Here is a 13,843-nt window from a genome sequence, read left to right on the forward strand (position 1 = left end):
CATTAATGTATTTTAACTTATACGTTTCAGAAACTAGTATTTAACTGAAGCTATAGATTGTGAAATTAAATATTTCTCATTGTAAGTGTGTTTTTTAGTTAGCTTAGATAGTAGCATAGCATATAGCTAACTAACGTTATCCGATGATCGTGCTAGTGGAGCTTTACCTGAGCTTCTACTGCCCTACCTACCTACCTATTATGTCACCTAGCAGCAGCGCCGCGTCAGACACGTTTCTGGTGTGCAAAGACATGGAAAACGCTACGCAAACACCACGCAGCTTACACTCAACAGAAACGCCACGCTCACGCACAGTCAGCCAGCCAGCGTGTCGCCGCCGCTCGCCGGCCTAATCGTGCACCTGTCCTATCCATGCTGCTGGGTCCTTCCTCATCTGCACCTCCTGCCACAGCACCCTTTTCAGTGCGGAAAAGGTCCGTTAATTTGGCACATTTAGCTGCCTCTTGTGCCAACATTTTTGTCTTTTTCATTCTTATTTTTTCGGCCCCACCCATTTCTTTCTCTTCTTTCCTTCGTTTCGCCATTTTTACCGTCTGTCTCTGTTGCATTCACACAAACTCAAACCTAACCAAGTAAAAAAAAATTATCAGCGCCTTTGAGCCAATCGGATGTCAGGAAATACGAGGATCAGTCCAAGTTGGGAGGGGCTGCTCGTATCCCCCCTTAAGATTGGAAGTATTGGTTTGGCCCAGTTTGACACACACACACAGACAGACACACAGCTGCGTTCCGCTGCAGCTGAGCGGCCGGCCACAGGCCGGTACGGTAGCGTATCATATAAAATAAATAATAATAATAAAAAATAATAATAAAAAATTTGACCACCGGCCGATTCGGCCTGAAATGGACCGGCCGTTCGGGATTGTTCCCGGCATTCCCGATTGCCAATCCGTTCCTGTATATATATATATATATATATATATTATTTGTGTGTGTATATTGTCCTCATTCATTTTCTTACTCTTTGTGATGAGTGGGGCAGGGTTGAGAGATGTGGGAATAAAGCGAGTCTGGTGGAGTTAATGATAATGTGTGCATCTGCTCCATTCACCAGTCTCGAGTCCCATGGAGGAGCTCTGGAAGGATAAAAGGAGGAGTGATGACAGTGTAAGACAGGAGAGGAATTTATTTTGTTTTGGTTGTGTTTGTGCGTGGCTTTTGCTGTGAGGTCCAGTCACACTATTTTAAAGGGGTCATATGATGCGATTAAAATTTTTCTTCTTTCTTTGGACTGTTACAATCTCTTGGTGCATAAGGAAGATTTGTAAAGTTGCAAAGACTAAATTCTCAAATCCAAAGAGATATTCTTTATAAAAGTTAAGACTCTGCCACGCTCCCCTAAAATGGCTTGTACCCAGACAGCAAGCATAAATTTCACACTGGCCAGATCTGGGCCGGATCTCGGCCAAAACTGCTTGCTGTCTGGGTATAAATGCCCTCACATCTCTATATCACTATGTGGAAATATTTGCATAATACCTCCAAAATGTTCACGCAAAGAAAGAAGGCGTGGTTTCAGTAACCACAGTTAAGCCCATTTCACACTGCACGTCTGACCCGTCATATTGCCGGAACATTGCCAGGTCGCCTTCTGTGTGAAAGCAACCACTTGATTCCCGCATTGAACCCGGGTCGGGGACCTAGTAACATTGCCAGATTCAACCCGGGACGAGCGCTGTGTGAACAAAAGCCAGATCTAATTCTGTGTCAGAGCGATGACGCGCGTTATCGCGCGACTCTTTTACCGGCTGTTTTGAAGGAAGATCAATGTTCGTGACGAAAAAATATGTGCAAACTGAAAAGAAGCAGAGATCAGTTAGTTCCTCACTTTCTGCGCTAACGCCGAGATCGTTTGCTTGTTCAGTGAAAGTATAACGTGCCTAATGTTTTCGACTCTGACATTACACGTCACCCCTGATGTCACGTGTCGTTACGGGATCTTTACAGGTTGTGAAAACTTAACTAACACGTATACATGATTGTAAGACTGCAAGTGCACACGTGCCTGGAAGCTTCTAGCCAAGATAACATTTTCCTCGCACTAAATCACACACACATGCAGACTCCATCTAATCATCATATCAAGCTTTAGTTAACGGTTGTGTATTTCCAGTATGTTTTATGTTATTACGCTTCCACAGACAGATGTGTTTAAAATAGAAGTCAGTGTTTTTCTGTACTTGTCCTAACATCAATGTCTTCAATCTTCAGGACAAAATGGCACATTTGCCCACATCCATAACCGTTTCAAACTAAGAACATGGAGTTTGACTCTTGGTTTAACTCGGTTCTGTCATTTTACCTTATGGATTTAACTGATTTAATTGGTGTCTTACTCATAAATTAAAATAGTTGCAATTATACATAAAAACAGTGATCAAATATTATCTGTTGACGCTGTTCTTAATTCTGGTGGTGATTGTAACATCCTGTAAAAGCTGCAAACAGTCAGCGACCCCAGCGGTGACCCCCGTCCCAGCCACAGGCAGAATCCATTAGTATCTGCATCTGAGCAGCTGTTTAACACAGCACCTGACCCTCGACCCATTCCCCGTCACGGACTCTTAGCGTGTGCTGAAGAACATGCTTGTAGGTCTGAGCGTGTCTCTGGCAGTGGCAGATCTAGGCCACAGAAACTGGGAAACCAGTCACTTGTGCTTTTAGGGGCACACTTATAAAATTCATCTTAACATAATTTCAATATTATTCATTTAGTCATTTTTCACCATGGCATGTATTACTGTAATCTCTAGAAGTTAGCAATAACAATTACAACTCAAATAAATGTTTCATTACTAGATTTTGTCTTAGCACAGTCATATCTGCTTTAGATCACCCACTGAACAGGTAAGCAATTAATGTAAGGCAAAACCAGACAATATAAATTACATACTGAAACCTAAATTGATTTAACGTGTTACATCTGTTCTTTGGTAGCTGCTGACTCTTCACATGTGAACATGACTGAAATTAAATATTTTTGTTACCTGTATCCTTAAAGTGCCACTTAGTGGCAGCAGAAAGTGTGGAATCAGACTCTTATTTTTACTCCATTTGCTTAAAACTTCATCAGAATAATGCAAAAACATGGCAGATGTTCTTGATATCTTTAATAGTGTTGTTATAGTGACATGTCAAACCTTAATATTCTTTTGAAGTGTTTTCAGTAAGAATTAAAGGGACTCTAGCCCCTGCCCCTCCGGAGGTCTGTGCGAAAGAGGTGTCTGTTTTTGTGTTAATATTTTCTTCTTTCAGAGTCTTTAGTCTCTCTCTCTTCTCTTGCGGTGGTCTTGAGGACAGATACGGATCCATCAGGGACCCTCAGGTGTCTCCTGCCTCAGTGAGAATGAAAGACAGCCAGCGCGTCTGTCCGTGACTAAGTGAACATTTCTAAAAGCTTCTGGTCAAGAGCAGCTCATGGTCAACAAGACGTTTAAAGAGTCTCAAGAAGACCAACAACATCACTTCAAAATGTCTCCACATACACACAGACCGAGTAAACTCAGTTATTTTCCAGTTAGAGAGATGTCATGTTTTCTAGAAGTGTATTTAAAACATGAAGCAACTATGTTTAATTTCCATGTAGGATCTCTCTCTCTCTCTCTCTCTCTCTCACACACACACACACACACACACACTCCTGCTATAGTGGTTCTCTGTTGCTCATCCGTGTAGAAAGGCAGCATGTGCTCAGATAAGATCCGCAGTGCTCTGATAAGACGCAGATGTAGAAGCCTGTGGATGAAATGATAACATCCTCCTTTCTCTTCTTTTCTGCCTCTCTCCCAGAAGAACACGCGGGCGTGTCTCCGAACAAGTGAACGCAAATACCAGGAAAAATCTGCTCTGGAGCGTTGACGGTCCGATTGGCACAGAGTGGAGATTATTCCTGAGATTGAAAGAGACGAAAGACGAGATGGAGAAAAAGGGAACAAACTGACAGACCAATATGAGTTTGAACCTAGTCTTGTCTTGAGAGACAGATGACTTTAATTAGTCTTTTTTTTTGTTGAAAAAAAAAAAATGTTGGATAGAGGCAGAAGAAAAATGCAATTGTCAATTTTCTTCAGCTGAATGATAATAATGTATTTTTGCATATTTAACAGGATCAGTCAGTGATGAGCAGATGGACTCGTATACTGTACATCACAGCAGAGGAGAGTGGAGACTATTTAAAAGAAAAGCATCTTTGGCTTTCATTTATTCAGCAGGTTCTCTGTCAATAATTAACCTGTTAGTTGTCACCCCGTCCTGTATACGGGACGCCTACGTTGACTATACTATATTACAATTAAATCTAATCTAATCTTGACAAACTATATATCGTTGGAAAGGTCTAAGACTCCCAAATATATATTTTACCAATATTTTTTGTTAAAAATTATGTAGGAAAAGTAATAGATCAATTTATGACAAGAGTGCACCCTCAGAAATCTACAGTTACTTCCTCGTTGCCTTTTTCTCTATCACATTTTAGAAATCATCAGAAGTTATATATCACTTGAAAACATAAAATCTCAAAATTCATCCTTAAAAACCCATTTTAAAATCAGACATGGCATTACCATGTAAATGGTACATCAAAATCATCTTAGAAAATGTTTTCAGTCATGAATTATAAAAATTTAGGTTTGTATCATGCACATTCATGTCTATCTTCAAAAACGTGAGTGACAGTTAACAGGTTAATAAATAAATAAGTAAATATAATAATAAACAGGTAAACAAATAGTCTACAGCCTGTCTGGTGTGAAATAACAAAATAAAAGCCTCTCATAAACTTGTATATACAACCTGTTTTATCTGTAAATTCATAATAAATAAATAAAAATAAAATGTTTCCCGTCTCCACAAAACAGTTTCACTTCTGAGTGTCACATGTTGCATTGCAAAATAAGAGTCCGCCAAAATGTGTATTTATGCAGTTTTGTCTAAAGTCCCAAATATTAAAGATATTATGAGAAGGCATATTATCTATACAGTCTAAAATAATAAGCCAGACCTACATTGCACTGCTTGTTGTATGTCGTGAGTAAAGTAGCAGTCAATGGAAGCCATGGTATAAAATAATAATAATAAAACAAAGTTATTTTGAGTTTATATTTCAAAAATCTCTTTCTTTTTTTAATTATATAAATAATTATTTAATTATATAAATAAATAAAAAATTCCCTTTCGGCTCAGAAACATTATATCCCACAGTTATGGTTAGAAAAAATAAATTCACAATTGCTGAGTTAAATCAAGTTAAAAAGTCTGATGTAGGAGATATACACTTGGATTTGTGAGAAAAAAAGGACAGAATTGTAAGAAAAAAAATAGGTCAATGTTATGAAATATATTGCAGATATGTTCACTGAATATAAGCCTAACAGAGCACTCAGATCATTAGGATCAAGTCAGTTAGAAATAGCATGGGTTCACACAGAACAAGGGGAGTCCTCCTTTAGTTACTATGAATCAGCTTCCAGAAGAGATCAGATGTGCTAAAACACTAGTCACATATGAATCTAGACTCAAAACTCATCTGTTTAGCTGTGCATTTATTGAATGAGCACTGTGCAATGTCCGAACTGATTGCACTATATTTTCACTGTTTTGAACTGTTTTAAATTAATTTTAAATAAGTACATTTAAAAAAATAATTTTAACAGTTTTAAAAATGCTTGTTTTATTCTTTTTCTTTATTATTCTTTTACTTTATTTTATGTAAAGCACTTTGAATTCCCATTGTGTACGAAATGTGCTATATAAATAAACTTGCTTTGCCTAAAAAGTCAGTATTTCATGTAGGGTTAATTCAGCGTCTTCCCTATGAACTGCTCATGTGAATATTATATAGACCTGTTGTTTTAACCTAATGCTTCATGATTTCATGCTCTGTTTAATGCACTCAGGAATCTGTAGATGAATGTCCAGATGAGCTCGAGTCAAAGATGTTCAGATATTAAAGATTTTATGACATGTGCTTTGGTCATAATTCACACACAGAAAATAGAAAATAAAGAGCAAATAGAAGCTAAGGTTAAACTCACTTTAAAATAGCATGATGAGGGTTGTGTGTGTGTGAATGTGTGTGTGTGTGTGTGTGTGTGTGTGTGTGTGTGTGTGTGTGTGTGAGAGAGAGAGTGTGTGTGTGAGGGAGGGGCGTGTCGGTGTCGCCTTTCTCTTTTGTCACCTGCACCATTAAATCCTTGGTTCATTCACCTTCAGCAGCAGAAACACACACACGCTCTCTCTCAGAGTCTGAGACTCAGACGCACACACACACACACACACACACGGAGAGTGATGGAGTCCAGCAGCGGGCGCTTCTCTCTCCTCGCGCCGCACGCAGCGCTCTTCCTGCGGCCGGAGGACAGGAGTTTCCCGCGCAGCCCGAAGTGCGCGCGCTGCAGGAATCACGGGGTGGTCTCGGCTCTAAAGGGTCACAAACGCTTCTGCCGTTGGCGCGACTGCGCGTGCGTCAAGTGCGCGTTGATCGCGGAGAGGCAGCGCGTGATGGCGGCGCAGGTGGCGCTTCGGAGGCAGCAGGCGCAGGAGGAGCTGCAGATGATGTACCCCGGAGCAGGAGCGAGTGAGGGCGGCAGGAGCGTCTCCAGAGCACCGCTGAGCTCCGCGTTTGACGCCTTCGCTCCGGACGCGTTCAGAGACGGTAGGAACTGTTTCTGTTTAAATGTAAACAGAATTAACCCTTCTCAGTGTATTCTCTTAACGTTTAACGTTGAAAGTATTTAAGTGTTTTTATAGTTCATATGTCAGTGTTTGTTTATACGATGCACACTATTGAGAGAGATTTATAGATTTATAGTAGTGATGTTTATACAGTAATGTGTTCCAGAGAGCACGAATTAAACCAGCTCCAGTGTGAATGATCAGCTTCTGTTCTGTTGCCTGCCATGAACTAAACGCTGACAGTATTTATGTTTTATTCTTGCAGAGAAAAGCCTGAACAAGTGCAGTGTGTTGAGCGGACTGATGAATCAGGCTTGGTTCAGACCACACACACCTGCGCTGACCCCTGCGTCAGACAAGAGCGACCGCGGGTCTCCGGGATCCGATCATCAGTCGGTGAGCTCCTCCGATCTGGAGTCCGGCAGTGAGTCAGAGAAACCCAAAGAAGAGCTTCCCATCAGGAGCGGACGAGACCCCGGCGCTGTCCTGATGAAGATCTTCCCTCACCTCAAACCAGACGCTCTGGAGGCGGCGCTGAAGACCAGTTCGGGGGACGTGGTGAGGGCCATCGACCTGCTGCTGGGTTCTCCGGAGGGACAGATCTCAAACGGAGACGTTGTCCCGCTGTCGGAGAACCTCCCCGTCTCACGGTCGTCTGCCGTCTGCGTCTCAGAAGCTCCACGAAGACACTTGAGCTCCACGTCTGCGTTCTCTCCCCTCCACGCTTCCTCCAGCTGCTTCAGTGACGGCGTGCTGGGGTTTAACCCTCGCTTTGCCATCGCTCCGCTGCGGCTCGCCTATTCCACACCCAGCTTCATTCCTCCGTATCTGGCGTCTGGATTTGTCCCGGCGATGTCCCTGCGTCCCCCGGCAGACTATCCCTTCCCCGGAGCGCTGTCTCACCCCAGAGACTCGTTCAGCCCCGCAGTGTTTTACTCCAGCCTCGGCCACGACAAATGATCTCTTCTTCATTAAACTACAGCGTACAACAGTATCAGGGCTTGAGATGACATTTAGTGCACTAGCAGCTCATGGAAGTCAATCCAGGTTTATACATATATACTTTTATACAGATTTGTTTGTAAAATGTTGTATAGTTTTATGCATATTTGAAAAAGTTTGTTAATAAATCTTAGTAAGGAAAAGAAAGCTATAAATCAACCCCATTTTAAGTCAAATCTATGCAAGGTTTCATCTGTGAGAAACAGTTTCAAAGTGGACTGGTGAAATAAAACCACTATAAATCAATAAATCTGTCTGATCTGTAAACACATTAACATTATTAGATATAATGAAACATCTGCAGTGTATGAACATGAATAGATTTTGGATGTTTTAGCATTAGCACGGATGATTCGGATGCTGTTGATGTAAATGCTTTAATGTAAAGTGATGATTCAGTAACAGATGATGTGTCGTAGTTATCTTCGATTATAGCTGTTATCTTAACTCTGTTCTTCTGAAACATTAGTGACCAGTGCCATCAAAACTGAAATATTGGGTTTAATAGTATTGTCCTGCTTTCCTAAAGGAGAGAAACAAACAAACAAACACTTATGCAGCTTCTCTTTCTGCTGAATGAGTAATAATCATTATAATACGGGAAGTCGTGGCCTAATGGTTAGAGGGTTGGGCTCCCAATCGAAGGGTTGTGGGTTCTAGTCTTGGGCCGGACGGAATTGTGGGTGGAGGGAGTTCATGTACAGCTCTCTCTCCACCTTCAATACCACGACTTAGGTGCCCTTGAGCAAGACATCGAACCCCCAACTGCTCCCCGGGCGCCGCAGCATAAATGATGAACACTGCTCCGTGTGTGTGTGTGTGTGTGTGTGTGTGTGTGTGTGTGTGTGTGTGTGTGTGTGTGCACACACACACTTCGGATGGGTTAAATGCAGAGCACAAATTCTCACCATACTTGGCTGAATGTCACTTCACTTAAAAAAGAAATAATCTGTGCTGCTGTCTCACAGGAACATCGCCTCAAATCACGTGATATTGCCAAAACAAATAGGCTGCTAAAAAAGTTTTAAAATGCGTTTGAGGATCAGAAATGTGAACATCACGATAAAAGATTTTACTTCCATCCATCCCAAAAACACAATTAATCCTTCATTTGCCCACGAAAATGAAAACGTTTCCAGGAAGATACAAGTTTAAATCAAACACATGATCAGACTGAATCTTGTATTCTCACACATTATACAGAAGCAAATTCATGTTTTAGAGAAAATATAATAAAATAAATACCAAATTAGCTCAAACTGCAGTCAGAGTCATAATATAAGCAAAAATACATACTGTACAATATTAAACCTCACCGACGGGGCTGTAAACACAGCACAGAATCACAAAATGAGTAAGAAATGAAGAATGAGAGTCTTCACATCAGTGTAGTTTAATCAGAAAGAGTCGAGACATGTTTGCTTTGCTTTATCTGAACACCTTTCATCAATCAGGCAACAGAGATCTGATCGTTTATCATATTACTCGAACGATGCATTGATTTTAAAATGTGATCCGTTTTAGTTGAGGCTTATCAATTAAACGTACCTTTATTGTTTTATTAATTATCCTTTAGTGCTGTCACCAGCTTCACTACAGCGCTGAGAGAAATCAGGCCATAATTACTGAAGACCATCTGTGCTTTGACAAACAGAGAGACATCATGGATGTCATCATGTGTCCACACAAATCTGTTTCAGGTCACTCTCTTCTCCTGAAAATATGGACAGAGCGCCACCTAGTGACCGAGACACAACATCTCTGGTTAGGATCATGTCTGAGCTCCTGAAGATGACAAAACAAACAAAGATGCATTGCCTTTTACTTTAATATAAATTAATTTAATTCAGTTTACTCAAGCTAAATAAAATGAGGATGTGCTGTAAAACTGGGCTGTTGGTGATGGATTGATTGGTGGTTTGAGTTGTGAGTGAATTAATATGATTCAGTTGATCAATATGAATGAATAAGTTCAGTTGTGCTCTGAACATCTGCTGAAGACCAACAGTGTGAGGAAGATGAAGAAAACAGAGACGACAGAGTGTGTAAACAGCATGTTACTCTGATAGATGTGTGTCATGTGCACTGTTCTTCTCATGATCGGGTTATAATGTGTGTAGTGTTTTAAGGTAAGTGTGTTTCTGATGTGTGTTAATATGTTGTGGGTTGGTTTTGAGACAGAAGAAAAAATAAAGTCTTCTTTTTAATGATTATTTATAAATCACCTTTTCTATGCGGGGTCAGCAGAACTCATTATTATTTAAAGTGACATGCACCAAAACGGCTCGCTGTGGTAATCAGAATCAGAAAGAGCTTTATTGCCAAGTATGCTTGCAAATACAAGGAATTTGTTTTAGTGACATAAGCTTCCAGTACACAGAGACAACAACACACAGACAAAAAATAAGAAGAAGAAAAAAAAAAGGAATAGGATTGAATAAGATGCAGGGATGTACTAGGATGGAGGGGGAACAAATAAATATAAGGATATTGCACGTTTATAAGCATAAGTGGGGAACATTTAACTGTTCATGAGGTAGATTGCCTGGGGGAAGAAACTATTCTTCTGCCTTGCTGTTCTGGTGTTTGCAGCTCTGATGGCAAACATTCAAAGATGGGGTGACTTGGATGTGAGGGATCCAGAGTGATTTTCTGAGCCCTTTTCCTCACTCTGGATGTATACAGTTCTTGAAGGGTGGGCAGGGGAGCACCAATAACCCTTTCAGCTGTCCGAACAGTTCTCTGTAGTCTTCTGATGTCTGATTTTGTTGCTGAACCAAACCAGACAGTTATTGAAGTACAGAGGACAGACTCAATGACGGCCGAGTAGAACTGTTTCAGCAGCTCCTGTGGCAGGTTAAACTTCCTCAGCTGGCGAAGGAAGTACAACCTTTGCTGGGCCTTTTTAACAATGGAGTCAATGTGATTGTCCCACTTCAGGTCCTGAGAGATGGTGGTTCCCAGGAATCTGAATGACTCCACTGCAGTCACAGTGCTGTTCATGATGGTGAGTGGGGGGAGAGCAGGGGGGTGAGCTGTTTTTAACAAGGTAAAAGGGGCTGTTTTACACGACCATTGACAAATTTGAACTAAAGGATGTTATAGACATTTCATGAAAAGATAATTGAGAACTTGTGGAAAATGGGCATCCAATGTCCCCTTTAGGTTTCTTTACATGCTGTTCACTCATTTGAAATAAAAAGTGTTTAATACTTGAATATTTATTCATAAAGCCTCTTGAACATTTTTATTTTGTCCTTGGACACAAGTAGCTAACTGTAGCTAGCATGCTAATGTCACTTGTCAGCTAGCAAGGTGCACAACCTTTCCTTTTTATAGTTAAGTAAATACCGAAACGGCTTCTTTCGTTGTTTTCTTTCCCTCCAGTTGGAGAGAACCATGGAGTTAGAATAATTAAAGGATTGATTCACCCAAAAATGGAGATTCTGTTATAAATTACTCATGTCTTTTCACAACCGTAAAACCGTCATTCATCTTCCAAACACTATAAAGATCTTTCTGATGAACTCCGAGAGCAGTGTTGGGAAGGATACTTTGGAAATGTTATAGGATAAAATTACCCTATTTAAAATGTAATAAGTACTGTAACTTTTCGAGTACTTTATAAAAGTAAAGTAACTGATTACATTTTATTACTTTTTAATTACTTTTAAGTTTCTAATATATATTTTCAACTCAACTATTTCCAAACACTTATAACAGTCAGGGTTAATGTTATAGTAGTACTCAACTCTCTTTACTGCTAGAATTTAGAAATCTTTCATCACTTGAAATAAGATCATATTAATTTAATTTCAAAGCACAGCCATCACAAAACCAGAGTTCATTACAAAACAAAAAGGCAATAAAACAGTTATTAAAATTGTTATTTAAAAAAAAAAAATAATAATAATACTGTTGTAGGAATCAACTCTTTGCAAAGCTATAAGATAACAAACTGGGGGGAAAACAAAACAAATAAAACCGTTATTAAAATGGTTATAAAAAAAAAAAAAAACACTGGTGTCTCATAGCCATCAATGCAGTTAGGGAAATCACTGAATTACTTCTCTGTATGTGTGTGCTGTTTGTCCTCCAAAGATCTCACTGGACACTAGGGTTAGGGTTAGGGTAGGGTTATGTGTCCCCATCACACATCACACATCTTGGGTCAGGTCACGGGGACAGAGCTGTTTGTTGTAACGGAGCAGTAAAACCTGTTCCATGTGGTCATCACTCATTCGGCTTTGAGAAGAGGTCAAACGATTGCCTCCATGACTAAAAAGACGCTCCACTGGAGCACTGAAAGGCAATGTGGTGTTGTACTTGATAAAAAGTATCTTAACTAATGCCTTAATAGTCAGGTTGTTATCTGAATCTTCTAAGTATTTTCTGACTTCATCATAAGTTGTGCTGTCAGATGATGATTTGGCATTACTGGTCAGAGGAGAACTGACCCCAACTGAGCCTGGTTTCTCCCAAGGTTTTTTTCTCCATTCTGTCACCGATGGAGTTTCGGTTCCTTGCCGCTGTCGCCTCTGGCTTGCTTAGTTGGGGTCACTTCATCTACAGCGATATCATTGACTTGATTGCAAATAAATGCACAGACACTATTTAAACTGAACAGAGATGACATCACTGAATTCAATGATGAACTGCCTTTAACTTTAATTTTTGCATATTGACACATTGTTTTCCTAATGAATGTTGTTCAGTTGCTTTGACGCAATGTATTTTGTTTAAAGCGCAATATAAATAAAGGTGACTTGACTTGATTAAAGACAACCGTGTTTTCCTCTGACTCCTCAGATTTCCCAGAGTTGCCATCTCTGACTGTAGCTCCATCCTGTGACAGAAGGGACAGTCAAATGCACATCTCCTGAATCACTTCTGAGGCCACTTCTATGTGCTTTATTCCTAGCTGACGAAGGATAGTCCGACATAATTTCGAGCAATGTTGAGCAATGTCGAACTGCGCAGCCAATCGCATCGAAGCGCTATGACATTTGGACCAATCGCGTCGAAGCGCCTTAACATTTCCAGCCAATCAAAAAGCGCAATTTATAACATTATCTTGACATTCGTGACATTTGACCAATCAGAGAGCAGGGGGATTTCGACGGCACGTTTCCGCGTCTCACCGCAAGGTGGAGGGGTCAGCGCTTCTAGTCAGGTGTCAATCAAGTTGCCGAACCATGCCGAAGGTGTACGAAAGAATGACATCATCCTCAGGGGGCGTGTCAGAGGTAAAAAAGGTTAATTACTCAAGTTTGTGACCTATGACAAGGGTCATTGTCGCGTAGTTCGACATAAAAAGTGGTACGAGATTTATCAATGGGTGAGTGTTTGTTACCTTTGCATTATAGATGTATAAAAATAAAAAATAATCGTAATCGAACATTATTAGTATCTTGGTTTAGTGTATTTGCATAAGAGAACAACACATCAGGCTTCAAAACAAACATTTACCTGGTCCCATTCATTTGAACGATGTAATGTGATGGTTGTGTTATGTTATGGCTTTCAACAGTGCAAAACCAGAGTGTGTAATAATTGTTTATAGACATTTATGTAATGTTGCAGGTATTTTAAGAAATGTTCCTGTCTTGTATCTTTCTCCTCTAAATAGAGATACCAGTTGTAACATTATATATAAAATAAATGTGACTTGTGTCCTAGAAATGAATGAATGAATGAATAAATATATGAATTTAATGAAGTATTTTATGCTCTCTTAAGGGACTCACTTGTATTGTGCATTATATTTGTTATAATGCTTACAGATAGAGAAATGTCAGATGCTGTCTCGTGGCCAAACAACCTTGCTTGGAGGTGTGCTGAAATGCATGTTTTTTATTAGTATCATTAGTATATTTACTGAAAAGGTTTCTTTCTGAATTATGTATTAAGGGTTTTTTTTTTTTTTTTTTTTTTTTGTCGTCTTAAGCCTCTACTGGACCAGCACAAAGGGTGGTGGAAGAACCTCATGCTGCTGAAACAGCAAAGAAGGCCATGGAGCAGAGTCAGCCTGACCCCCAGCCTCATCCCATGCCCCTGCCCCGGCCCCAGCCTACTGCACCTGTGGAAGCAAGAGTTGCAACACAATTTTCAATGGTAAGAATTACTATTTAACTTTTTTAATAAT

At 40.2% G+C, this 13,843-nt stretch overlaps 1 protein-coding gene across 1 annotated transcript; it reads left to right on the forward strand.

Annotated features, from left to right (window-relative positions):
* The first annotated feature begins 629 nt into the window (after nucleotides 1-629).
* LOC128016371 (doublesex- and mab-3-related transcription factor A1-like) lies at nucleotides 630-8,117 on the forward strand. The gene is made up of 4 exons (XM_052600847.1): nucleotides 630-781; nucleotides 3,277-3,361; nucleotides 6,235-6,676; nucleotides 6,962-8,117. The coding sequence occupies exons 1-4, from the start codon at nucleotides 630-632 to the stop codon at nucleotides 7,654-7,656; spliced, it is 1,374 nt and encodes a 457-aa protein (XP_052456807.1). The 3' UTR covers nucleotides 7,657-8,117.
* Nucleotides 8,118-13,843: the final 5,726 nt, after the last annotated feature.

Source organism: Carassius gibelio, chromosome A7 (assembly GCF_023724105.1).
Source record: "Carassius gibelio isolate Cgi1373 ecotype wild population from Czech Republic chromosome A7, carGib1.2-hapl.c, whole genome shotgun sequence".
Classification (NCBI taxonomy): domain Eukaryota; kingdom Metazoa; phylum Chordata; class Actinopteri; order Cypriniformes; family Cyprinidae; genus Carassius; species Carassius gibelio.